Source organism: Prosopis cineraria, unplaced genomic scaffold, assembly GCF_029017545.1.
Source record: "Prosopis cineraria cultivar Desert tree isolate PC_DT_omini unplaced genomic scaffold, ASM2901754v1 PC11, whole genome shotgun sequence".
Lineage (NCBI taxonomy): Eukaryota > Viridiplantae > Streptophyta > Magnoliopsida > Fabales > Fabaceae > Prosopis > Prosopis cineraria.
The window spans coordinates 43,211,263-43,237,981 of NW_026555342.1; the positions used below are offsets into that span (position 1 = coordinate 43,211,263).

The following is a 26,719-nucleotide window of genomic DNA, read 5'->3' on the forward strand; positions in this document are numbered from 1 at the left end:
ATGATATTTATATATAGTAAAATTAATAAAAATATTACAAAATTCACAGAATTCTTGATTTTTTTTATGAGTCACTTTATATAAAATGCTATATCATTGATTCCTTGATTTTCATCTTACTCCTCTGGTCTTATTTATAAGTCACTTTTAATATGTTTCATTATTATCAAAAAAAAACTTTAAAACTTATTAGCTCTGTCTTAAAAATTTAATAAGTTTTCAACTTTGATTCTAATAAATATACACACTTCAATAACATATTTTATCTCTTCAACATTCAATGAAGGTAAAAAAAGATATTTATGATGAAAATTTAATAACGTGATTTATAAATAAAATTAAATTTTTTTTTTTGCTTTTTGCTCTGTAAATAAAACCAGAGGGAGGATCTAATTATAATTTTTGATAAATAGAAAGCAAAAAGCTACATGAGAGAGAAATGTTCTTAAAAATAATGCATTTATTGAGTATAATTTGAAAATTTTACTTTTTTAGATAACATCAATAATTGAATTAATTTATAAATTTAATAAAATAATTAAAAATAATTTATAAATAAAATCGAACAAAATAAAATTATTTTGTTTAACCGAGGAGCGGTTCGTTAAACGTCAAGAAACTTGAATCAATTACTCTGGAGTGTCGAGCTTGAGTGCCTGAGGCCGATCAACGAGGAAGATTGGGGGATCAAATAAAAAAAAAATTTCACTTAGGAAAAAAAAAAAAAAAATCAACCACGCCTTGCCCTCTTCACTCCTTTGTTGTGGAGAGCACTCATGAGTCATGACATATCCCAATCCCCAACATCAGGCAGCGAAGCGAAATGGCCTCCATTTCGGCTTCGAGGGCCCTTCTCTTCTCCCATCCGACCAAGCTCTTTCTCTTTCCCTTCAAAGCTTCTTCTTCCCTCTCTTCCAATTTCTCTACTTCCATTCGTCTCCATTTCACCAGAGCCACCTGCAGTCTCCAGATCTCGCATTCTCCCTCTGACCCTCAGCAACACCATCGAGTTCTTCGCCGCAATGTCGTCGACGTCCTCGAAGAAAGAGGCCTACTTGAGTCCCTCACCAGCGATGCTCTCAGAACAGCTTGTTCAGACCCTGCTTCTGGACCTCTCAAGGTCTATTGTGGTTTTGACCCCACGGCTGAGAGCTTACACTTGGGTAACCTTCTTGGACTCATCGTGCTCTCTTGGTTCCGCCGGTGCGGCCATAAAGCTGTTGCTTTGATCGGAGGCGCCACCGCTCGTATCGGGGACCCGTCTGGGAAGGCCCTCGAGAGACCTGAACTTGATGTCGATACTCTGGAGAAGAACACGGCGGGTATTGGCAACACTATAAGAAGAATTCTAGGTGATGCTCAAAATAACTACTTGATTGCGAATGTCAATCTCGACGATTCTTCCCTTGTGATTTTGAATAACTACGATTGGTGGAAGGAGTTTAGTTTGCTGGATTTTCTGAAACGAGTGGGACGATATGCCAGGGTGGGTTCAATGATGGCTAAAGAAAGTGTGAGGAAGAGGTTGGAATCGGAACAAGGAATGAGCTATACAGATTTCACTTACCAGTTGTTGCAGGGCTATGATTTCTTATATTTGTTCCAAAACGAAGGTGTTAATGTTCAAATTGGGGGTAGTGATCAGTGGGGTAACATAACTGCTGGGACTGAGTTAATTCGAAAAATATTACAGGCCGAGGGTGCCTATGGCTTGACATTTCCTCTTCTCTTGAAAAGCGATGGTACCAAATTTGGTAAATCAGAGGATGGCGCTGTTTGGTTATCCCCTTCCTTCTTGTCTCCTTACAAATTCTACCAGTATTTTTTCTCTGTCCCGGATGCTGACGTGATCAGGTTTATGAAAATTCTTACTTTTTTGGATATTGAAGAGATAGACGCATTGGAGAGAGAGATGACAAAACCTGGTTATGTGCCTAATACCATTCAGCGGAGGCTTGCTGAAGAAGTTACCCGTTTTGTTCATGGGGAAGATGGCTTAAGTGAAGCTCTTAAGGCAACAGAAGCCTTGAGGCCAGGATCTCAGACAAAGTTGGACTGGAAAACTATTGAAGGGATTGCTGAGGATGTACCCTCTTGCTCTTTAGCATACGATAAGGTTTTGAACATCTCTTTGGTGGATCTTTCAGTGTCTGCTGGTTTGTTTGACAGCAAATCTGCAGCGCGACGACTGTTAAAACAAGGAGGCATTTACTTGAACAATAACCGAGTAAACAAGGAAGACAAGAGAATAGAGGCTGTAGATATAGTAGATGGAAAAGTGCTACTTTTATCTGCAGGCAAAAAGAACAAGGTTCTGGTGCGAATAGCATGAACAGTTTTGATTGATACTGGGATTTTCTTTGTAGACTGTTCTCTGCTTTGTATACTTCTTGCATGTATATTAAATCTTTGATTTTGGTAGTTACCACTTACCTTTGAAACAAGTGCAACGATTGATCATCATGTCTGATATTCAAAAGGTGCTTTAACCTCCATGAAATTATTTATTAATTATCTTTTTTGCATACTTCATACATCTTTAGTCACTTCCATTATTGGAGCTGCAAACTTCTTTCTCGAGTGTCCATTGTTGCGTTATTCACCATACCTGAGCTGAGTTTCGGGTGACTATAATATTGAACATCAATATAATAAATAACTAACGATTCAATAACTGCCACTGCTCAACGGCTACGGTAGATGAACTGTGGATTTTCAAAAATGCCATCATACACATTCCTTGGTTGGACCCCACTGTGTTGTGCCCAGTGAAATTATCGGAATACCCTCGGTTTGCTGCAACAGATGATGGGTCTGCATAGTGATTTTATGTGGCGAATCTCTTCAGGGGACAATCATAGTGATTTTAAGCTATTTGGTTCTCCTTGATGATCATGTATTTTGCTGGAGAAGAAGTCATGTAGTGGTTGCCAAGTTTGATTCTCCTTGATTAGTTCAACCGGCTCAGTTTTCGTTGCCCAGTTTGTACCTTCTCCCTTCTAATTTAAGTCCTTTGGCGTGATTTATTTCTGTTTCAATATAGCATTGTCATTTGCGATTTATTTTCATTTCCTTGGTTATTTGATAGATGGCAGCAAGAAAGCTCTTCTATGAATCCATTGAATATCGGTAATTTCTTGGAATATCTTGCCCTACAAATATGCTGTTATAATTGGTTTAAATGCTAACGTGCAGAGGTTGGCCAAGTGACCTGGCACCAACAAGTAGGTTGCAAGATTATGGAGATATATTCATGAAATTGTGCTTTAGGGCACTATTTGAAATCTTCATTTTTTTCCCCTTTTTTTTTTCACTTCCAGAACAGCCATTCCGAAATAAGCAGAAGGCAGATGCCGAGTCAGAAACACAAAATGCTAACTCTGATTTGTTCTTTGTTATTATATCACCAATACGCTTGCTAACTTTGGCACTATTGGAAGGGAATCAGTACATAAAGGTCAATATATGTGGGGGTAAATAAAGGTCAATCAAAGCACAAAGGGAATCAAAACGTTACTTATGTGCACTAAAGGTACACATTGCTAACTTCTTTCATACTAAATTATCTTCACTAACTTCTTTGGCACTGCTGGAAAGGAATTAGCACAATACTTCTTTGAGGCTTATCTGGGAGAACATAAAGGTGAATCAGCTAGAGGTGAGCGTTATGATAGTTATTGATCAACTTGGTAGATCTTCTAACTGATGTAGATCTTTGATCTAATAAGGTCTGTTTCAGATTTATGCATTGTCTTATTCCAGCTCTAATCTGTCTGAACTTTTATATTAGTTGATATATGTGTTCTTTTTATATTTTTTTATATTTGTTGTGTTATTCTTGACTTTTGCATCAGTGTCTGGTTTTAATTCTGTTTTGCATTTATTCATTTCTATTTCACGAACTATGGTCAAACCTTGAAAGGGGCTTGTAATATCACTCTTATATTTTGGTATTTAATTTTCTTCATTTTGAAAGTAATTGAAACTTGGCCAGTGGTTATTTGTAATAATCAGGGATATAAATAGCTTGGTTTTATAGAGTGAACAGAGAAGATAAGGGTGACTTAAATTTCTTTATATTTACTATTTTTGTTCAATTTCTTTGAAACCTCCATCCGTTATTTTGAATTTATATTTGTAGGTGTTTATTGGTGGCTAAGATGAATTTGCTTTCAAGATATTGCAGTAACCTTATAAGTTTTGTCTCAGTTTGTTATTTTTAGATATCAACCTTCACTGAATTGTGCTACTTTCTATAAGCCAGGCTTTTGAGCAGAGCACTCAAGAAGTTATCAATTATTTCAGCATGGGAGAAAAGTCAGAAAGCAGTATGAATGAAAAAAGATTGGTGACCAATCATATCATTTCATCGGTATTAGTGATTCTAGAAGTGCTTCGTGAGTACTATTAAAATGTCTGCCCATGGATTTAAATCCAGGTTTCTGTAACTTCTGCTATGAACTAACGCTTATATTTCTATAACTGTTCAATAGCCAACATTTTTTCTTAAATTGAAATGAGAAAACAGTGAGCAAAAAAGGTCTCAAAAACATGAGAAACATAATGTTAGTTGTGTGTGACAGACTAAGCTTGTAAATTAGTTGACATCTTTCTTTACATTCTATTTTTTCTGATTTTTTTTAAATAAATCTTGGCATGCTGCTAATTGTTCTTTTATTTTTGTAATTTGTATGAGGAAAGATTCATGATTAGATTTAGATTTGAAGCTGTGTTCTTTCACTATACTTGATCAAAGCTACTCATAATACTAAACATGATTTTCTGTAGCCATTATATAATTTCGTTAATTTTAGAACCAATTACGCTTTTCCCTTTCTTGGGTGCCATTTATGTTGAAACTTTCAACCTTGGTTATTTTTTGGGTTGGAGATTCCAGTTGATGAGCATCTGAGGCAATCTGTTACAGTGACTCTTATAGAATTTGATTATTCCTCGATTAAAATCTTGGATATGCAGGTTGTATTAGAAGATGATGGACCATTGAAGGAGATGGTCTCAAAACCGTCTCTGGCAGAAGAAACAGCACTAGCTGCAAAAGCTGGTGCTGTAGCTGCAGATGTGGCAAAAGCAAGCCAGGGAATGCTGATTTCACAAAGTGAACGTGACTTTGATTCAACATTAATTAGGTTAATAGTTTTCTAGACTTGCTTTTGTGGTTCCGCATTAACTTGACATCTTTGTTTTTGAGTTGTGAATTCTTTTTGCTGCCACGTCTGGTTTTATACTTTGCAGAGAGGAGGTACATTGGAGAACTCGTGAGCCTTTGAGATAAGCAAGCACAAGAAATGAAGTTGATGGCTAATGCGATAAGAAGATTGGAAGGTACTCTTGGAACTGGGATTGCCTTTCTCATCCGTCAGGATAAGATGAACAGTGTCACCTACAATATAAGATTCGACAGATTTTTTTTTCCATCAATTGCACTTGCATTAGTATATCTATCTTCTGTCTTTTGTCTTTTTTTTTTTTTTTGTTTGGTTCTAAATGGCCTCAAAGATAAATGCGTAAGGTACTTGTACAATGTTTGATAGATCATCGATAGTTTTCCAACTATATTAAATATATGGTGTTGGAGCATTCGTGGTGGAGTTTACTATGATGAATGAGGCATCTACTGTAATATTTATTACTCAAGGATGCATATTCTGAAAATTTCAATATTTATCCTCTTAATGATGCATTACAGAATGTTTATTCATTGGTGTTGGAAATATGGGATACAGAGTGGCGTATAACCTGATTTGGATGCTGAGTTACAGTTCAAGACTTGTACTTAATTTAAACTGTTTTATGCTCTTTATTTATTGAATTGTTTTATTGATCATGGGGAAAGCACAAACTTGCTGTTCATTTAAGTAGGCTATTCAATCCTTGTTGATCTATAGAGAATATCTTTATATGATGTTTATCAAATTTGAAAATATTGCAGAAACTCTGATGTTACCGACAAGTTCTCTTAGATGGGATTTCCCCCTATGAAAACACCTTATGAAGTTGCAGAAGTGTGTGATGTGGATGTAGTAATTACAATGTTGCCTTCTTCGACCCATGTGAGTACAATCATACCAATGGCATTTCGTTTTCTGCAAAAACAGTGGGCCATTTGCTTATGTGTTGACTCCATGAAGACTCTTCAGTTTGTTCAGCATTTCTGAAAAACTTTTTGACCTTTTGAGCAATACTTCGATATTTTAAATGTCATTTAGCTTTATATTCAATGTGGCATCTATTTGGTTGTGCAAGCCACAAACTGCAAAACTTTATCAATGTGAATGCTGATCTGCTTCTAAGCTGTGTACATAAGATTCTCAGTTAGAATATAACAAATTTGGAGAATTGTCTTATTGCTGTTGATCTTCTTACCTTTGACTGTGTACTAACTCCAGAATAACACACTAATCTAAATTAAGTAGGTGATTGATGTTTACACTGGATCAAATGGTTTGCTTCAAGCTGGGAGGGTCCTACGGCCATGGTTATTGATTGATTCATCCACAATCATCAAGAAGCCTTTCTGTTGCAATATATAATTGTCTTTTAAAATAAAAGAAAGGTACCATTAAATGAAATATTGTTGACCTTAAAGCTGTTTTCATGTTTTTCCTGCTCCATATATTTTATTTACCATGTCAATAATTAATTTTTTTCTCATGAGAAATGGTTTGCCGATTTTGTGGGAGTATTTGTGGCTATATCTATACTTCGATTGTATAATTCATACCCGGGGGGCAGGGGCAGGGGCAGGAGTATACGACCATGAGAGGAGTTTTATAGTGCTCTTCAAAGTTCTACTTCATACCCTGTCTCATCAGGATGTCCATTATTTGTTGCTCCCTACCCAACCCTACTGTCATCTTTAGTATTAGGTCACTAGAACTTGCTTCTTTGATTATGGTGCATATTTAAACTCTCTACTATTTTTATGTAAAGCTCTTCTGGTTGCATCTTCTGGAGTTGATTTATTAAGCTGACAAAGTTTATTTGCCTCACTGGAGCACTCTGACAACTGGCGAATTGTTAGATTTCATAAATGATATGATGCAGATATTTAGTGTAATTTCTACTTGTTACACTCCTTTTTCCTCATAAAAATGGGTCCAAATTTCTACTCTGCATCAAGTCACCTAAGTGATCCGGGATATTGTGTGACAGCGTGTTACTTGAACAAAGTAGTTTTCGTTTTAGCTGATAGTTCTTCAATTTATATGGTCAATTGGTCATGACGCGTGAAAAAATGAAATTAATTTCTATCTGGCATGGCATGCAATAGCCTAGTCATTGAATGAAAATGCCTCTTGCCACTGGATCAGGATAAGGTGTAATTGATATCAATGATATATCATTACTTTTTTTTTTTGGGGTACTTTTAAGCAATATTTTCTAACATACTATTTGAAAGTAAGTCTTGTTTCAAAAAGGGCCAGTAGGCTCTTTGATGATGTGAATTTTTCTTTCTGGATAGAAGGGGTTTCCTAACATCCTCCTGTTGTATATGAACTGCTTTCTAAGTTTTAGCATGCTGAGTTGGTCTCCTTTCTTTTGTTTGGGGTGGGGGGGTTTAAATGATTATGCACCGGTGATGGGAAGACTCCCATCAAGTTGGACGCTCCTGTATCTGGAAGTGTGATTGCTGCAGAAGCTGGAAGCCTGGAACACTAACTTTTATGGTATGGGATACTGCTCAGTTATAATTTCTAATGCATCTGGGATCTCAAAAAAATATTCTTTAAGAAACTTTTTTTTATTCTCATTCTTTTTAGGGACAATATATTTAGCATATTGGTTATGAAATTTAATATTAAGAACTGATATATTTATTGTGCCTTAGAACTTTGATAAGCTAAACAAGCATGATGCATGTTATGGGATAAATCAAAATTGATATATGGGTATTAGGGTAATAGTACTAAATCCTTTGAAGCAAAGTTATTGCGTTTTGGAAAAACCTAATTTATGAACCAGAAATGGATTGTAATAAATGATAGAGCACAATGGCGTCTTGCAATCCATGTAGCCGACCCCACCTAGTGGGATAAAGGCTTGTTGTTGTTGTATGAACCAGAAATGGATTTTTCTCAGGTAGGTGGCTCTGAGGAAGCTTTTTTGGCTGCGAAAACCTTATCCCTTTCAATGGGTAAAAGTGCAATATATTGTGGAGGAGCAGAAGGTGATTCTGTAAGTTAGATCTTTGAAATTGAACTTCAAACTTTTCGATGCTGTTGGCCAAATAAAATAAAATCAATGCTGTAAATGCTGCTTGTATGGTCTTCTTTATGAATCTTATCAAAAAAGTTCAGTTTGAGAAATTATATTAATTATGATATTTTGGAACAGATAAATTCATTCATTGTTACATTAATTTTTTATTTTTATTTTTTGTTCGTTTGCTGATTGTGAATTGTGAAAATCTATTCATATTGAAAATTTTTATTTGGAACAATTTTGTTTGTGTTAGTATTAGATGTATGTTATCCACTTGCAGTTGATACAGCAGGGGCGTCATTTTAGTGTTGGCTTGGTCTTGTTATCAGGCATCTAAGACATGTAATAATTTGATTGTAGAAAAGTATATTAAATTTATAAGGCTAAGTAGCTAAGTCTCTCTCTCTCTCTCTCTATATATATATATATGTATAAATATTGGCTGTAGAGTGCAGATCGATCTCGAGGGTGTTGAACACGCCCCCTAAATTGTGTTAATGAGATGCAGGCTAAAGACTTAAACCTTGCAGTAGAAACAGCCAAACAAGCTAGCTGTAAACATCCATTGGCATCTCAAGCACAAGAAATGTAAGCCCCTCTTCTTCCATAATCTTGATTTAAAACTTTTCAAATTGAGTTATTTACATTTCTACATTCAGAAAGAGATCTCGATACAAAATAATGCCACTGTCTATGAAATCCACGTTAAATTTTAACACTAATCCTTTTGCCCCAATATCTCTTTCTAAATATACTGTAGTCATTCGCTTATTATGACGTTCAAAGATGAAGATAAGAACGTTTTGACAGTATTGGATTAAATATTTGATGTTTGTTTGCTGATCAACAAGCTGTTTTGCTCCCGATATAGAGAACTCTGCGTGGATGGGCATGAGGCTGAAGCCTTTTCATGTGTTTTCTCCCATTAAGTGTTGCTATATATATGTCCAATACAACATTACATCCAAAAAAGAAATAATGTTTTTATATTTTTTTTATAATAAAATGATGTTTACAAGAAAAAGAAAGCACTAATGTTTTTATGAAAAATTTGAAAATAAGCTATTTCACATTGTAGCAGGTAGTATTTGTTTTCGTTAATTCACTAGGCAATTAAATTACTCTTTTTGTAATTCATAATTTCAAGTATTGAGAGATCCTGGTAACTTTTCAACAATAATTTGTAGAGATCAATGTAATTAGCGCTTAAAAGAGTGGAACCTGTCGAGAATCTATAAAGTATTAATAAGTCACTGCCAAAATATTGATGTCTCTTCAATGTATCATAGAATCAAAATTATTATTACTATTATTATTATTATTATTATTATTATTATTATATAAAAGTAGGAGGAAAGTTACGTAAGAATGTTACATGTCTCTTCTTGTACACGCTTCAAATTGTAACGCCTATGTATCTCTTTTGGAGTACTTTACATTGTGCCGTGTGCCTAGTGATGGACCCAGAAAAATTTATTAGATAGGGTAAAATTAATACTAATTATAAATATTAATTATTTTGAAAAAAATATAATTTTAAATATTAATAAAAATAATATATAAATAAAATATATGATAATTTTGAAAATATATATTACTGTCATTTGCATCAAAAATTTATTTTTATAGTAAATTTTTTAAATATATATGCTTGGTAATTTTAAAGAGAGTATGGGGCAATCATTTTAAAGCAGAGGCAAGTGTAGTTTTAATTAAAGTTTAGGTAAAATTTTTATTTTTCTAGTGGGGGCCATTGCCTCCTCTATGCTATATGCTGTTGTGTGTGCCTTTCTTTCAAATCAAATAAAAAATACTTTGCTTAAAAAATTCATTTTGCATGGTCTATAATAAAGTATAAACGGATCAGTTAAAAAAAAAAAAAAAGATTGTAGTTTTAAAAGTTGCTTGGAAAGACAAAGGGGTTTTGTACATGCAAGGTTCACAGATAAGTCAAGAATGGAAGGTTGATATGAAAGTAAGGTCAGGTTCGCACACCGTGTAGGGAAGGGAATAATAGAGTTTTATTTACAAGACATCACATATTATTACTTGTTACAAATAATGTATGATAATATGCCTGTGAAGTAGAAGTGTGGTAAGGATATTCTTCCAACTGTTAAAGCACAACGTGAGGTCGAGAACTTGGAAGGGAATTGAGAGAGACAGTGAAGAGTTTGTCATGGCGGTTTGGTGATGGGAGAAAAATACGGTCATGACAAGATTTTTGGTTACCCCACCACGATGAGCGAATTAAGCATGTTGGTATGGTAGAGCCCACAGAAGAATTAGAAGCGCTAGTTACAAATTATGTTACCCCTTCAAGTGCATGAGAGAGGAACAAGTTCTATGGGTTTTTAGTGAATTCTATCCTAGAGAAAATTAGTGAGGGGAGAAGGCCAAGATATGATATTATGGATAAAGTCAGGAATAAAGGCCAAGCTTGAAAGGCCACCCATTTAAACTCATTTTTATAAGGGTTTGAGCTTGAAAAATTGACATTTTTTAAAAAAATTGGACTTTCAAACTTGACCTTGATAAGCTCTGAAAAAATGATTTCGGTCTTAGGCGGCCATTTTAGAGTTGTTTTTATTTTTCCCTTAAAAAATAAAATATTTTAAATTTTTAAATTAAATTTAAACTTTAAAATAGATGTTTATACTTTAAAATTAAATTATTTATTATTTATTTTTAATTTTTAAATATTATAATTTGTATTTTTAAAAATATGTGAAATATTATAATTAAAAATTTTAATTTTTAAAAATTTTAAAAAATAAAAAAATAATAATAAGGACTTACGAGCCTGGCTCTGAACCTTTTATATAAGGGCAAATAATAAGATATTTTAAAAAAATTGAGCTTAAAAGCCCGAGCCCTTAAGGGCTGAGCCCATAAAGGCAAAACTCATATGGACTAAGTTTGTTTATTTTTCAACTCCAATTATGAATGTACTCTTGTCATAGCCACCATGGTGAGCTCATTAAGCATGTTAGTATAGTAGAGCCCACAAAAGAATTAGAAGCGCTGGTTACAAATTACATCGCCCCTTGAAGTGCATGAGATAGGAACAAGTTGTATGGGTTTTTACCGAATTCTGTCCTAAAGAAAATTAGTGAGGTGAGAAGGTCAGGATATGGCATTATGGATGCACTCTTGATGGATATGGTCAACTAATGGGGCTATGCCCTTTCTTTATTTAACCTACCTATAATTCTTTTATGTTTATTGGCGTTCGATATCTTATTTTATGCTCAGATTTTTAACATTCAGACTTATCAAATGCATATTCCCCTTACATGTAGTTTAATAAATGCAGTTTCGCATGAGAGTGTAAAGGCATTGGCAATAGCTTTTCTGTTATGTGGAATTATGGATTGCCAATTAAATCTACATCTTTTTTTTTTTTTTTGTGATGTGTTCTTTGAAGGCATTGTTTTGCTTGGTAATCTGGGTATATAGGGATAGATTTTCCTGTAAATAAATTTATTAACATTATAGGTTTTGAATGAATTCTTGTATATTGGTTTTGGACTATTCATTCTTTCTGGCTTTACTTATAAATGAGTAGTTCACTGGGTAAAATGTAGTCTATCATAATTGCGAGGAATTTTTATGAAACAAGGGAATTAGGGTGCACATATTTGGAAGTGTTTAGAGGATATTTTTTTTGTCCTTTGATTAAATAATCTTCTATGGAAGATTAGTGTGCCAATCCTAAGTCAAATGCAAATGCATTTAGTTTATTATTAAGTAAAATGATGGTATTTAGAATAATTTTTATTTTGTCATTGCGAGCATGAGTTTGCATATTTTAGCACTATTTATATTATCAAAGTATTGTATGGTGCAATGAATATTGTACATGATACGGTTATTTGCTTAAGATTTATAATTTATAAAAGATATTATATTATTATCCTTGTATATTATTTGATTAATTCACTTATTTTTATGCTAAAAAAATTGTTGAATGTTGGTAAAATGTAGAGTTGTCAATTAAGGATGACCATTTAAGTCTAATTATGTCTTAAGAGTTTATTTTGCATAGCCTGACCCTAGCCTTAGCCTTCAAGACTGAAGGGCCAACTTGAAGGGTCCTGACCTTATTATTTTTTATTTTTCAAATTAAAAATATAAAAAAATACTTAAAATTTTTAAAAAAATTATTAAATATCACATTGAGTTTAGATAAACAAATATAAATTAATTCCCACGATAACAAATGTAAGTTCAATAAAAAATAGCAACATTCCTTTGATGAAAAAAATAGCACCATTCAAAAATCAACCTCCATAACAATTAAACTTTGCTAGTATCATTAGCTAAATGTTAATAATTTTTATTATTATTAATATCAATATAATTTAATCTTTCTTTCTATGGAGCCTCATTAGCAGCTAGGGTATTCTTTTAGAACAGTGTTTATTTCTTTACATTAAAATTTTTTAAAAACACATATAAAAAGGCCTAAAAGGATCAGCTTTAGCCCTAAAGAGCAAGCTATTTTATTTTTGAGTTTAAAAGGATCAATCTTTTTCAACTTAATTTATTATTTTACACTTTAAAGTAAGGCTTGAACTTTCGATTTTTTTCAGTTTTAAAATGACTAGCTCGTCAATTGATAGCTCTAGTAAAATGCAATCTCAATAATAATGACTGTCACATGAGGGCTTTGAGTGTTAATGATGAAAATTAAAATAAAAATAGAATATTTTTTTTTACAATTCAATTTGATAGAACTTAATTTTATAATATATTTTTCAAATCAAAATAATTGTTCTCATATAAGATTGCCCGCATTAAACGGGTGGAAGACTAGAGTTTATATAAATTGAAAACGTTTGTATTTTTAAAGCTCCTTCATGGCGTATTTTTATACCAGATATTGATTTACGTTATATTCATTTCTAATAAAACAAAAGAAATTTGATTTGTTAGTCCTATTGGTTTAAGCTTTTCTTCCATGAAAAAAATATGTATTTCTTGAAAAAAAAAATTACGTTTAAAAATACTTCCCATATTTATTCAAACTTTTAAAAATAAATCTAAATATAACAAATATTTTAAATAAATTGAGAAGTTATTATAAGCTGCTTATGAAAATAACTACATGTAGTAGATGTAAGAGAATGACATAAAAATACGGAGAAACAATTAGATATAAAAAAACTTTAAGAAGAACCATAAAATATATTATTTCATGAATAAAAATACATAAAGGTTTCATTATAAATAAGAATAGCTAAATAGAGTTCAACAAGCTTAATAATAATATATGCAATTTTATCCATTTTTACATTTTCAAAAGCAATGTTTTTTATGATAATTTACACACTTAAAATTTATTTTAATTAAAACTACCCAAATATCTTTAATTTTATCTAAATCAATTTTAGAATATAATATCCAAATGTAATCATGTCAAAACATAAACAATTATAATAATAAAAAAATCACATTAGGAATTGAAATCCAAAAGCACCCTTCATAATTGCCCCTTTTGCCCCTACTCCATATCAACTTATCCCGCCTACGTTGTACTAATTATGGAATTTGTTGTACTAATTATGGAATTTGTAGATTGGCCAAAAAAAAAAAAAGGATAAAGGATTTTGCAGGATTTTATCCTTTTTATCATCATCATCAAGGATTACTTCAAATTCATCAAGGATGTACCTCAAAGGGAATGGGCGATTAATGGGAAGTTTACTGTGAAATTAGCAAATAGGGGGAAAAAAATCCAGATGAGATAAAAAGTAAAAGAGGTTGCAATGATGTCTCTTAGAAGAAGGACAATGGGAGTCTTGCTGTCTAATCCCAGTCAGCACTGGTGGCCCAGTCCCAATCAACAATAGCGATCTAGTCCTTGGTAGCCATGGTGGTTCAATTTTGGCCCGGGTTGGAGCCGAAGATCCCATCTCGATTGAAGTTAATCGTGCAGTTCCAATTGACTTCAACAGTCGAGTTTCGATTTAAGTTTATCGTCTAATCCTAGTTGAAGTTGGCCACCTAATGCTAATTAGTGCCGATGGTCCAATTTTCAATCAAAGTCAATGGTCTAGTATAGGTAGGTGCTGGCAATTCGATCCCTTTGGTGCCGGTGTTTCAATCTCAATTGACATTGTTAGTTTGGTTTTGGTGGAAGTAAATCAAAGGCAACAAAGTTGAAAATGAGAAAGTAGTGAAGGCAATGAACAAGCGCAAAAAAAGAAAAAGACTTTAATAAAAATTTAAAATAATAGATGTTTAAAAAAAATTTAAAATTATAAAAGGATTGAGATACACATTTTAGTTACCTAAATAATAGATTTAGCTCAAATTTAAATCCAAAACACAATAATACATTCTTTGTATTTAAAATAAAAACTCGACGAATAGTTTTTTTATGAACTGAACATGCACCCTCTTTCTAGAAGATCATCATCAAATTATTATTAACATCACACTCATCATTGGATTCCTTGCCTTTTTGTTCAACACAACGGTCGGGGTTAAACTAAAGGTCAAGCGATTTATAACTGTATCACATACACATACATAAATATTAATTGATTTATGATGATGATAAGCATAAAATCTATTAGTCCACTTTTTAATCAAAATAAATTAAGATAAATCAATATTAATAATATTAGTTTAACAATGTTGTTCGAAACCACGCACTTTGTGAAAGTATTTTTTATTATAAATAGTGTAACTCATATCGAACTTCCTGTAAATACAGGATGTCCTCGCTAATTAATTAGTACCAATAAATATAGAACATAAAATTTGTAAATTGTAACAAGTCACAGTACTGTTCATAAATTAAGAGCACAAATATTTAGGTAATAAAAGTCTAATTAAGAACAACTCAAATATCGTGAATATATACAATACATAATAAAAGTTATGATCAAATTTTAAGAGCTTATCAATAGATTTTATGAAATATTTAATAAATTTTAGAATTTCATAATAGCAGTAATTCTAAATGAATTTGTAGTTATTTCCCTGAACTTAACAATTACTTATTAAAATGTAACGATAAGTCTCGTAAAATTCGATAATAAGTGAATAACTTTATTGTTTAAAAAAATTACAACGTAAATTTCAAGATTAATTATCTTCATTTTTTTAATATTTACGTTGTTAAAAATATAGCTAGACAAATTTTTCTTGCATTACAAGATTTGAATAGATCATATACTTTGTATGTCTTGAAAATAATGTGACTCATTATAAATTTTATATTTTATATTATCATTATTATTGATTTTTCTTTACAAACATGCGAACAAACCTCGTAGGATTAGCCGGTTAAACAAAATTTAGGATGAATGTAAGCACTAGAGGGACAAACTCAAAGGAAAAAAAAAACAAAAAATGAAGTTAACGGATTTGTATCTAAGTTGATTGAGATTTGAAATTGACATTGACGAAGGGTTTGGTTTATTTTATATTAATCTTCCTTTGTAATGTCCACCGGTCATTCAGCTTAAGGGTCAAATGGTTTAAACTCTAATCTAAGAAGACATTTATTATAAACGAGACTTTGTTTAATGCATTTTTACATTACATATAAGAGGTCGTAGAAAATTAAACATTTTTGAGTTGGTACAAGAGATTATAATAAAATTATTAATGTGATCATTGAAACGCTAAAACTTGAATTTGTAAGTGTTTTGATTAAAATAGAAGAAAGGAATTTGGTTTTCAACCAAAAAAAAAAAAGCAAGAAGAAAGGAATTTGGAATGTGAGAATCTTAAATGCACCGCATTAAACATTTAATTATTGTGTAATAAGTATTAATGTTTCTCAAATCTAGATTTGGTGATCATCATGCAAGAAAAATATGCATGAGACAAATCTATTTCAGATCATATTCATATTATTGTTGCGCATCATTCAAATTCAATCTTTTTTAAAGAAATTATAATCATTTTTCAAGATGACATGTAAGTTAAAAAATTATTTTATTCTATACTTTACTTCTTTTAAAATGAAAAAAAACATAAAATTAAACCCCCGTGAAAATTGTCCAACCTAATATAAAAGAATCAAAAGTAAAAGAAAAAAAAAAGGGTGTTCAACATTTGTTATCAAAGTCTCAAGTTCAAATCTTGTATATTTAAAAAGATTATTGCTAAAAAAATTTTATACCTACTCTATTCAATTATTAATATATTATCTCTTGTTATATTTAGAAGCCACATATAACTAACTCACCAAAATCAATGTGTGGTAATTAGAATAATAAAATTCGTACTGTTATCAAACTTAAAGGAAAGTTTTATCGTACTATTATCAGACTGGCTATATTATATAATAGTAAATGCTAGGCTCTAACGGGACAGTAAAAACATAAAGTTGGAGTAGCAGAGATGAAAATGTTATGATGGATGTGCAGACATACATGTAAGGATAAAATTCAAAATGAGCACATACGGGAAAAAGTGAGGGTAGCACCTATTGAAGAAAAAATGATAGAAAATCATTTGAAATGATTTGAACATGTACAAAAAAAATCGTAGGAGGCACCAGTGAAAAAAGTAGAATATATAACTTTGAGCCCTGTTAAAAGAGGTAGAGGAAGGCTTAAGAGGGAAGGCCTAAAAGAACACTATTAGAAGTTGTTGAACCCGATTTCTTAATTAATAATATTTTTAAAAGTTTGATAAATGATAGAGTATAATGGCGTCTTGCAATCCATATAGCCAACCTCACTCAATGGGATAAAGGTTTGTTGTTGTTAGTTAGAATAATAAAAAAATTTTAAAAATAAATCATTTTTCAATTTTGTCCTTAAATTTTAAAAAAATTATTTGATATGTAGAAAGAATTTTCTTGAGAATTGAATATACTTTTTTTAGAATTTGTTAGAGAGTAATTTCAGAATTGCACATCAAAAATTATAAAAAGCATAAAAAAGTGACTTATATAAAGGAGTGAAAAAATCTTCTAAAATATAACTGACAAGAAGGACCGAGGGAGTAAGTGATATTCTAAAAAGATTTTACAGTTCTAAATAAATGTCATTTTACAAAAGTTTATTTTATTTCAAATATGCCTCTTTCTCAATTTTCAAAAGTAACTTGTATTAAAAGAAACTGGCTAGATTAAAAATAATCAAAAGTAAAGGGGAAAAAATTAAAAAAAGGAACGTCTTTAATTCGGCAAAAAAAGTATAAGTAAAAAAAAGGATCTTTTGGACAAAACAAAAAGACCGAAAGATATGCTTTGTGATCTCAACTTACAGCCACTTTCTACATATAAAAGTTTCCACCCACATAACAACTCTGTTCACAAACCTCTCAAGCCATGGGAACCTCCCATGCAAACAAGCCTCCTTCAAATTATTTTCTTGCAGCTGAAAATATTTCACCAGACTCACTCTCTTTCAGTGGCCTTGTCTCCATTCAAGACCATCAATCCAAATCGCCTTCTCTTCCTCTAAACCAGTCCAAACACCAAGATCAGAATCAGACGGCCAATCAGAGCCCAGAATTTGAGTTTATTGTGACTAAACCAATCCCAAAATCTGCAGCATCAGAAAACTCAGTGAAGAAGACTAAACCAAAACCTGCTAATGATCTGATTATTTCCATTGAGCAACTTCAACCACAAGCCATTCCATTCCAATCAGATCACACAGATCTTCATCATCACACTTCATCCCTGAGTTCTTTACTATCAGCTCATAATCATGGCAATGTCAAGAGAGTAGGTTCTGGGAATACAAGGAAATTTGCTGGGGTTGAGAAAGGAAGAAAACCTAGAAGCAAGTCTTCTTCTGGTGGGAAGTTTTTCAAGTCTCTGGTGTCACCATGCAGGGAATGTCGTGCCTTTAAGCCAAAAGTCAAAGTTCACTGACACGAAGGTTTATAGATTCCCTATATATGCATTCATTTCTCTTCCTTTCCAGACCTTTGTGTCATAAAATATTCAACTTTTCTTGCCTAGAAGTTTTATCAATATAAATGATCGGAAATAAGGCTTCATGTACATGGGTATTGTATTAGTCACAAAAATCTGTATGAGAGAGGGCGAGAGAGAGATGGATGTTAAATTCTGAGGATTGATTTTCTGATTATATGTTTATTTTATGGCTTGTTTCCAATTTCGTTTGTTTCATTTGATCTGACTCTCAGTAGTTCAAATTTAATTAAATCTTGCGGTAGATAACAAAATCTATGTTTAGGAAAAGCAATCAACACTTCAGATTTATAACCATGCCACCCAAACTCTAGGAATAAATGAAATAATCGGTTCTTAAAATAACATTTTCTTATATTCTATGTTTATAGACTTCATAGTTAATCCCTGGAAATTTCTCACGAAGATGGAAATACTGAAACTAAATGATACTATTCTTACTTTTCAGTATATCCATATCTATCTTCTTTCTTCTCCATCCATACAAGAAACATTACAGGATTGATCTCATACATCTATACTCAATATGGGAGAAGAGCACCATGGTCTAGTCTGCTAAGCTCAGCTTTGTTTTGCAGAAATAAGACTAAAATGTAGACTATGAAAGAATAATTAATACTAACAACTTAACAAATTGCAAATGTCCTTTACTGTATTTAAACTGACTTAGGTCAAGTCCAATGCTTAAGGCAGAAAGCCAGGTTAGTTAGCTGATTAAATTTCATGTAGTATATCAAAATTTCACCCAAACCCACGAAAGCCAGATCAGTCCTATCGAATGATCAAAGACAATCTGCTATGATGACACAAAGATCCCTCTATCACCTTCCAACATGTTAATGGTAGCATTTCAAATTACAAGTAACATGAACTCCCAGATAAATCATTGAAAACTGAAAGGACTAAGATGTACCGTTTAAAAACTCAAGAAAACGAGCCTGAGATATGATTACTTTACTGTAATATATCATGCATTTTGAAACGCTTCATCATAAGATATGTAACAAACTACCGATATGGTTTTCATCACATATTTTGGATATTTGAAGACCAAGATAAAGTATAAATACCACATGTCTCGAAAAGTTGATTAGCATTCTATTCATATGCTAGAGAATCAAGAAGTCACTACATAACTGGATGAAAGTATTCTAAATCTATCATCTAACTTATACAACATTAACAGAATTATCCAATCCCTGCGAGGTTACTCCATAATGGAACAAGCAAAACTGAGCAAGATCTTGAAGGAGAGCATTCAACATTCCTTACAAACTAGACTATCATACACATGACCACAGATGAATGTTCTTTTTTTTTTTTTTCCGGTCCATGATATAAAAGTTTCCATATATTTGGATCTCACATACTGCTAGCAATCTGCACAACATAAGTATTGACCTTATCAAACCTTGCCATATATACCGGTATATTCCTGCAGATAATAAAAAATGGTTGTCAAATGAAGTAAATCAAAGTGCTGTTGATTCACATCTTATCGACCGTGCCATTTAAAGAAAAAAGACACTTACTTTGACCAGATTTACTACTTTCACATGACAAAAAGAAATGTACTTCTTGACAGAATCCTCATTTGGAGGAATTTGCTGAGGCTGTAAGGAGCCAACAATCTTGTCAACTGATTTTTTAACAATCACGATATGCGCATCCTTGCTGAGATGACCCTCATGCCAAAGTGGTCTTAGAATCTTTTTCACATGATCAGCAAGTGCAAAGCGAAAATTTCTCAGAGCCATTTCTATCTGCACGCCATCATCCTTCTGAAAATTATTATCCATTTCACTGTTTTTCTTATCCCTATCTACTTTTTGTTTTTCGTACTGTGTTACTTCAACTTGAAGTCTAGCATCATGCTCAATTTGTTCTTTTTCTATATTTATAACATCTTCAAAGGTAAAATTTAGTCCCATGTCCAACCTTCCAAATTGGCGATTTAGGTAACTTCGAGCTATTCTATCAGTCTCAGTTGCAAGAATACTTTTTCCATGAGGAACATAACTCTTCTCAGGCTCATTCTGTTTACATCTATAATGAGAAGAAACAGAACTTTTGGCATCACGAAGATCTAATACCTGACTTGCAGCTTCAGCGGAGTCACCATTTTTTGGCACCTGATATGAACTCTGAATGGATGACCTTTGAGATAAATTGAAAGCTTTCAAGGATTCATCCCCTATATTGAGTATCTCTAAACTACCATGAAAAGGGTCTTTTTGATCTTCTACTGACCACATACCAGAAGAAACAGAAGGTTCAAAATGAACAGATGGCTCCCATTCATATGAAGAGAATTTTAAATTAGGTGAATGACTCTCAACTACGGATGTATATCCGTAATGCATATCTAGTCCCCGGGTGGCAGTCATTCCCTCTGTATGGGCTGGGTAGGAAGGGAAAGAAGAGACAGGCCAACTTTTATCTAGATCCCAGCTTGGGCACACTTTCTGGATGATTGCATTTGAGTAAAATTCAGATGAATACAGAGATGTTCTTTCTTGTGTAGCAGGCAACGGAACTTGAGTACAAGGCATCAGTGATCTCTTAAAATCATCTCCAATATCTGTTACAGGACAATCTTTTCATTAGAAAGATGTTCAAAGAGCAGGCTATTGGACAGCCTTACTGTATGAGTATATCATGTACCTTCCTCTGGTTGCACTTCTCTCTTCCAATTTTGAGCAACCAATTCTCCTTCAATCTGCTGGCCTGATTTATTTACAGGATCTTTTATATGAAGAAAGCTACATGAATCACCCCTGATGCACCAACCTTTGGCAAAAAAAGCACATTGGATTGCATGACGCTTGTTTCCAAGTTTAATCTCAGCACAGGGAGACAGATCTCTGGTCCTCAAGTCAGGAGAAGGATGCCTGGAAAACCTAAGAATCAGAAACTAAGGGCCTATTTGGTTCCTGTTCTCATTTTTTGTTTTTAAAAATAGTTTTGTAATATAGTTTTCAGAATCATTTTTCAAAACAAAACAACATGAAAATCCATTTGGTTATGTTAATTTAAAAACAATTTTAAAATTAAAAAATAAATTGATAGTTATAGTTATAGGCAATTAATGGTAGTAATTTATAATAAACATTAATCAAGGTAACTATGATTTCCAATAATCAAAAAATAGTGTATTTTAAAAACAAGAAAAATAAAATGAAAACAACTTAAAGTTGTAACAATTAAATCAAAAACACTTATCCAAACAAGTTTTAAATTTTGTTTTCAAAAACAAAAAACAGAAAACAAACAGGCCCTAATTGATCTTATTGATGCTATGTAAAATGTTCTGTGGTCACACAATAATGAGCATACGTAATTTAACATAATAAATGAGAATGACCAAACCTTGATGTCATTGCGTTCATAGCATCCCCTGATTGCATGTTCAACTTCCTAAGATGCTTTACATGATTTCGATCACCACTAGCCTTCTCAACAAAGCAATCGCTCTGCAGGTCAATAGTCCCATCTTTTCCAAAATCTGTAAATGACTTGGACGTCCCACAACTTATATCATTATTAGCACCATGTAAATATGAAGTGTAATTGCAACTTGGTTCACTATATTCTCCAAATGTTTTCCGCTTTAAAAGGGATCCAGCATTTTCAATATCTGCTTCTAATCCTTGAGTTATGTCATCTTCCAAATCCAGATTTTTTCTTGACTCCGGACTACTTGAAAGTCTACGTTCCAGTTGAATATCTTTTTTTCTAATTGTAGGTGCATGATATGAAGGAACAGAAACTTTAGTGATGGCTGCATTCCCTTCCACAAAAGGAAAATTAGATGGTGATTTCACTTCAAAGTTTCCTATTGCAGGTGAAACTGATATCAAGTTCCCTTCTTGCCCCACAGACCTCATGGCTGAACTCAAATCTTTTTTTTAAAAGGGAAAAAAGAAAACAAATCTCAATAAATATATAAAAGGAAATAAGCATCTCAAAATCAGGACATGCAACAACAGAATCATGGTACCTCCAAGATAATAATGGAATATTGAACATAGAATAAAACACGTGTTATAGAGGAATACCAATTCAAGGCAGCTGAGAGCAGACGTGGCACATAATCCAGCAGAAGATATAATATCTTACATAAGGTGCACATGGCCCCACACAATTGTGCTCTCTTTCTTGTAGCAAAAACCTTTGAGATGAATCAGGAGAAACTGCTCCAGTGTACTGGGATTTACCCAATGTTCATCCAAAATACCAAATAAGGTATTCCAAAGGTACGTGGAAGTCACTGCTGGACAATGTAAAGATAAATTGGACAAAGTTTCAGATGTTCATCCAAAACTTCAAGTAATTATTCCAAAGGCATGTCACTGCTGGGCAATGTCAATATAAATGGGAGAAAGCTTTAGAATCAGATTTATGAGTTACATAGATGTCAATAGAAAGAGTAACATTGCGCCTGGCTGCCTGAAAACGAGTAAAATTTTTTATATTAATCTTATTTAATATTGCTATCCAAATTAAGGGATTAACCTTGGAAGGAGCTTCAGGCTTCCAAATTAGTTTATCAAGAAAAGCCTTCTCATTGTAGAGAAAATGAGTATGGGACTGAAAATAAGATCTGTGGGCAATAATTTAGAAGTCCGTGCAATGAATTCTCACTGTCTCCAATTCTGCTAACTTCTACAACGTTCTTCTTCCACTCATTATCTGTAATGATGCCTACTCCATTGCGTGCACTTACTTTTCCTGTATACCAAAGTTTGAAACCTTGAATATCCTTAGCTCCTTCTCCACGCCATTTTGTTTCTTGCAAGCAAAGGATATTGATTTTCCTTTGAATCATAACTCCTACAACCTCTACAGATTTACAATTTAATGTCCCAACATTCCAAGTACCAAATCTAATTTTGCTCTTATGGACTAACTTCTTTAGCCGCGTGCGTCCAGAATGACGCGGTAGCCCTTACTCATTTAACACTACATCCGGGCGCCGATGCAGCGGCTCTAACTCACTTATCACTGTACTCAAGCCATGCAGCGCGTTACTTACGGGCAACGACCTAGCATTAACATTATAACAGGCAATGAATTCTCACTAGTTTGGTTTTTTTAAGAGTGCATTTATGCCCCTATTATTGTTAGAGGCTAGGAGGAATAAACAATATGGACATAAATCTTGAAGGATTCTACTCTTAATTGTGTAAATAAGAGTTGGAGATCAAGATCAAGATCAAGATCAGTACCATTTGGAAGGAAATATTACTCCTTTTTTTTTTTCTGGCGACTATTTTAGCAACAGAAATGAACATTCACATTATGACTCATATGATGACAATGTTCTAGTTGGATTGATCTAGAACAAAGTTTGTTAAAACTGAGGCCACTTTTCTTCTAGTGTTGATCTAAAAAAAATCAAGTGGAACCAATTTAATAGCCAAAATCTTGTTGCCAGTAGTTCACATTATTTTCCTAAAATAGTAAAGTAACTTCAACACAATATTTGTAATAACTTCATGATCAAAACAATTATAGTAGGGAAAATGGGAGAAATGGATCTATTAGAATTTAGGCAATACAGAAAGCGCCCATTCAATGTTTCTCTCAAACACCAAGAGTCCGAGAGTCAAGTCCCTAATAACCCATTAGATATGGAAGAAGATGCTAATGTTATCCAGGTGGATTCTCTATATTGCCCTACAGCGAAAGACTTGGGAAGCTTGAGAGTGTAAGCAAGAAGAAAGCATTATCCAGAAAGCAAAAAAGAAAATTCAGAAATTTCTCTGAAGGATTAAGTGATTGATAAACTTAAACTTCAGGCTCAGCCCAGCTGCAGGAATGCAAGTTAACTTTCGATGAAAATCCTGTCAACCTCATAATTTCGCTGATGCTGGTTCTGACTTTAGTTTGACTTGCTTCTGCTGTTAGTTCTCCAATCAATCGTCCACCATTCATGGATTTCATCCCTGCTAGCTTTCTACCACCTCAAAACTCAAAAGTGAGTTCGTGGAATAAGGATTTTAATTGACTCTGGTGTTTACCTGCCTAGTCGAGAATTGCTTTGCACATTGATTTTGTAGATTTGAAATGTGAAAAGAATCAAGATAATTACCAAGTTCGACCACTTTCTAGCATCTCCTTCTAAGAGCGAAGTCTAATACAACTAATCTGATTGATTCTGAGAATGAAAAACAATAACATATATATCGCATAGAACTCCCCAATCTCTGATGTAATGCAAACTAATTCTACTTTCTAAATAACTCACGCCTTGTACTCCTTTCTACCCTTTACACTTCAAGCACATATCTCTACTGAAGTGCAATTATAATGCAAGAAAATGATCAGAACGGTGAGTAAAGAATATAACCAAGAAAAACGAAGTAAAGAACGAATATTTTAAAGAGGAATCATGAACGAAAATCACTAGAAAATTATCAACGAAGAAACCTTTCCGATTCTTATCAGGCTTATCGGACGTAATGGCATCGGCGTCGGGGTCGTCGAAGTGACTATCTGAATCATTCCCACCATCGACAGTGATCGGAGAACCGAAGGCTGACATCGGAGGGTGAGGAGCACAGCCCAAAGCCGAAGGGAGAAGAAGTAATTGCAGCTACCTGGGCGCTCGTAATTGGCAGTTTTGAAGCAGAGAGCACAGAGGTTGTGGCAAGCAACTTCACGTTAGAGTGAACACTTGTCAACCACCGTACACTCTTTCACTGGCGTGTCAGAAATAGAACCATTTCAAACTGAACTATTTGTTTGTTTTCTACTTCTCTCATTTGAGAAGCACTTCTCATCAGGAGAAAAAATAAAATAAAAATATACCCTTTCCATTTTTATATGTATTAAAAAAATATATTACATAATTTAAAAAAATTAATTTACTATAATAATTATATTTGAAGATAAAAAATAAATTAAAATATTTTATATTTATCAACATAAATATGTATTAATTATTTTTTATTGATATAAATTATGAAAGGTGTTTAAAAAATATATATAAATACTTATTAAAATATGTGATTTTATTTATATAAAAAAATGAATAAAAAATGATAACTTTTCCTACAAATAAAAATCAAGGGAGTACCTCCTCCTCAATATAATACTTGCTCTATTTAAAAAAAATAATATTTTTAACTCAATCTCATTTTTTAATAAAATAATTATTTATTTTTAAATTAATATTATTTTTTATATTTATTATTATGTAATAGATTATTCCACTATTAAATAAATACAAATAAAGGAATTTTTTTTAAAAAAAGAATAATTTCACCTAAAAATATTAAAAAAACTTTGTATTTTTAGTATCCTACTCCTTATAAAATTTCTTAGATAGATAGTAACTCTTTGTTAATTACTTTATGATTACTCAAAAAAATAGTTAAATCTTAATTTTTTAAAAATTTTCATTACTTTTTAATGATATTTTTTAGCGTAATAAATATAACATTTAACTTAGTCAAAATATCATAATTAATTACTCAATAAAGTAAGAATATAATTGAATATATATATATATATATATATAACATTTACCTAATGCAGTAATACCCTATATTTTGTATCAAGTAAATCTTTTAAAAAATTTATATTATATTTCTTCCATTCTAAATTATAAGACACTTATAAGAGAAATTTTTCTTTCTAAAATATAAGACACTATGAGAATATTAAGATTTTATTAAATATATTTATTTCAATGTTATCATTTTTCTCTCTCTCTATTTAATACTAATTAAGTGTATATTTAAGGTATTAAATGAATAATATTTTTAGAAGTTTATATTTTTGTTTATTTGAAAACATAAGATTGTTACATCTATTCAATAAAGTTTATTAATATGTAAGATTTTATCTAACAGTATCTTATAATATAAAATAGAAGGAATAGTTTAGAAGGAATAATATATTTTCTTGCTATTTCCGTTATATGTTACTTTCAAACCTTCAATTTAACAACATTACCGTGATCAAGAAAGGGTAGTCAACTTGTTAAATGTATAATAAAATTTAAAAATATTCTAACTTTATTCCTACTAAAGAGAAATAAAAATAAAATATTTGAGTAGCCTATAAAAACTTTATTAATGGGTTAAGTATGAAAGAATGGACTAATTTTTTATAATGTGATAAACTTATACTTAAATCCCTGTTGAGTGATGTATATATAATCATTTAGTGCTCCAGTTAATTAACTTTAATGCTATTCACAATTTTAATTAAAAAACATCTTTAAAATATGAAATATAATACATGAGTGGAGTACGTTACACGAGCTTGAAAGTTGAGTTATTATTATTATTTTTTCTTTTTGCTTAAAGATTCATGAATATATATTAATAATATACTTCCTGCTGTATCAATATCTCAACAACATAAAATTCATAAACGATGAATTTGACTTGTATTGTACAATTCGTTGTGTACATTGATTAATACATTACAAAACATGTGTGTATTAGTGTATTAATATCTAATTTCAGCAAGTTGTAGTATTATTGAATTATAAACTCTGTACAATGTATGGGGCTCACATTTAATTGATTATCAAAGCTAGATTAAACTCATGCAATTATTTAAAGA

At 32.1% G+C, this 26,719-nt stretch overlaps 3 protein-coding genes and 1 long non-coding RNA gene across 9 annotated transcripts; 3 read left to right on the forward strand and 1 right to left on the reverse strand.

Moving 5' to 3' along the window:
* Positions 1–773: 773 nt before the first annotated feature.
* On the forward strand, positions 774–2,527 carry LOC129286616 (tyrosine--tRNA ligase, chloroplastic/mitochondrial-like). The gene has a single exon (XM_054922571.1). It carries the CDS (start codon positions 824–826, stop codon positions 2,330–2,332), a length of 1,509 nt encoding a protein of 502 aa, XP_054778546.1. The 5' UTR covers positions 774–823; the 3' UTR covers positions 2,333–2,527.
* A 2,643-nt stretch (positions 2,528–5,170) lies between these two features.
* Positions 5,171–9,622, forward strand: LOC129286617 (uncharacterized). The gene is made up of 3 exons (XR_008587490.1): positions 5,171–5,343; positions 5,951–7,688; positions 8,101–9,622. It is a non-coding gene; the product is annotated as an uncharacterized LOC129286617 (long non-coding RNA).
* Positions 9,623–17,499: 7,877 nt separating this feature from the next.
* On the forward strand, positions 17,500–18,326 carry LOC129284875 (uncharacterized). The gene has a single exon (XM_054920368.1). It carries the CDS (start codon positions 17,525–17,527, stop codon positions 18,074–18,076), a length of 552 nt encoding a protein of 183 aa, XP_054776343.1. The 5' UTR covers positions 17,500–17,524; the 3' UTR covers positions 18,077–18,326.
* A 789-nt stretch (positions 18,327–19,115) lies between these two features.
* LOC129285431 (protein FRIGIDA-ESSENTIAL 1-like) lies at positions 19,116–24,771 on the reverse strand. Of its 6 annotated transcripts, XM_054921144.1 has the most exons (7): positions 24,572–24,771; positions 22,198–22,494; positions 21,509–22,040; positions 20,804–21,039; positions 20,233–20,720; positions 19,672–19,902; positions 19,116–19,574 (listed from the first exon to the last, which is right to left on the reverse strand). In XM_054921144.1, exons 3-7 carry the CDS (start codon positions 22,024–22,026, stop codon positions 19,545–19,547), a joined length of 1,503 nt encoding a protein of 500 aa, XP_054777119.1. In that variant the 5' UTR covers positions 22,027–22,040; positions 22,198–22,494; positions 24,572–24,771; the 3' UTR covers positions 19,116–19,544. The 6 variants fall into 6 exon arrangements, with proteins under 6 accessions (XP_054777119.1, XP_054777116.1, XP_054777115.1 ...); XM_054921141.1 differs by having other exon boundaries at positions 19,672–20,720; positions 22,198–22,409; XM_054921140.1 differs by having other exon boundaries at positions 19,672–20,720; positions 22,198–22,412.
* Between the last annotated feature and the right edge of the window lie 1,948 nt (positions 24,772–26,719).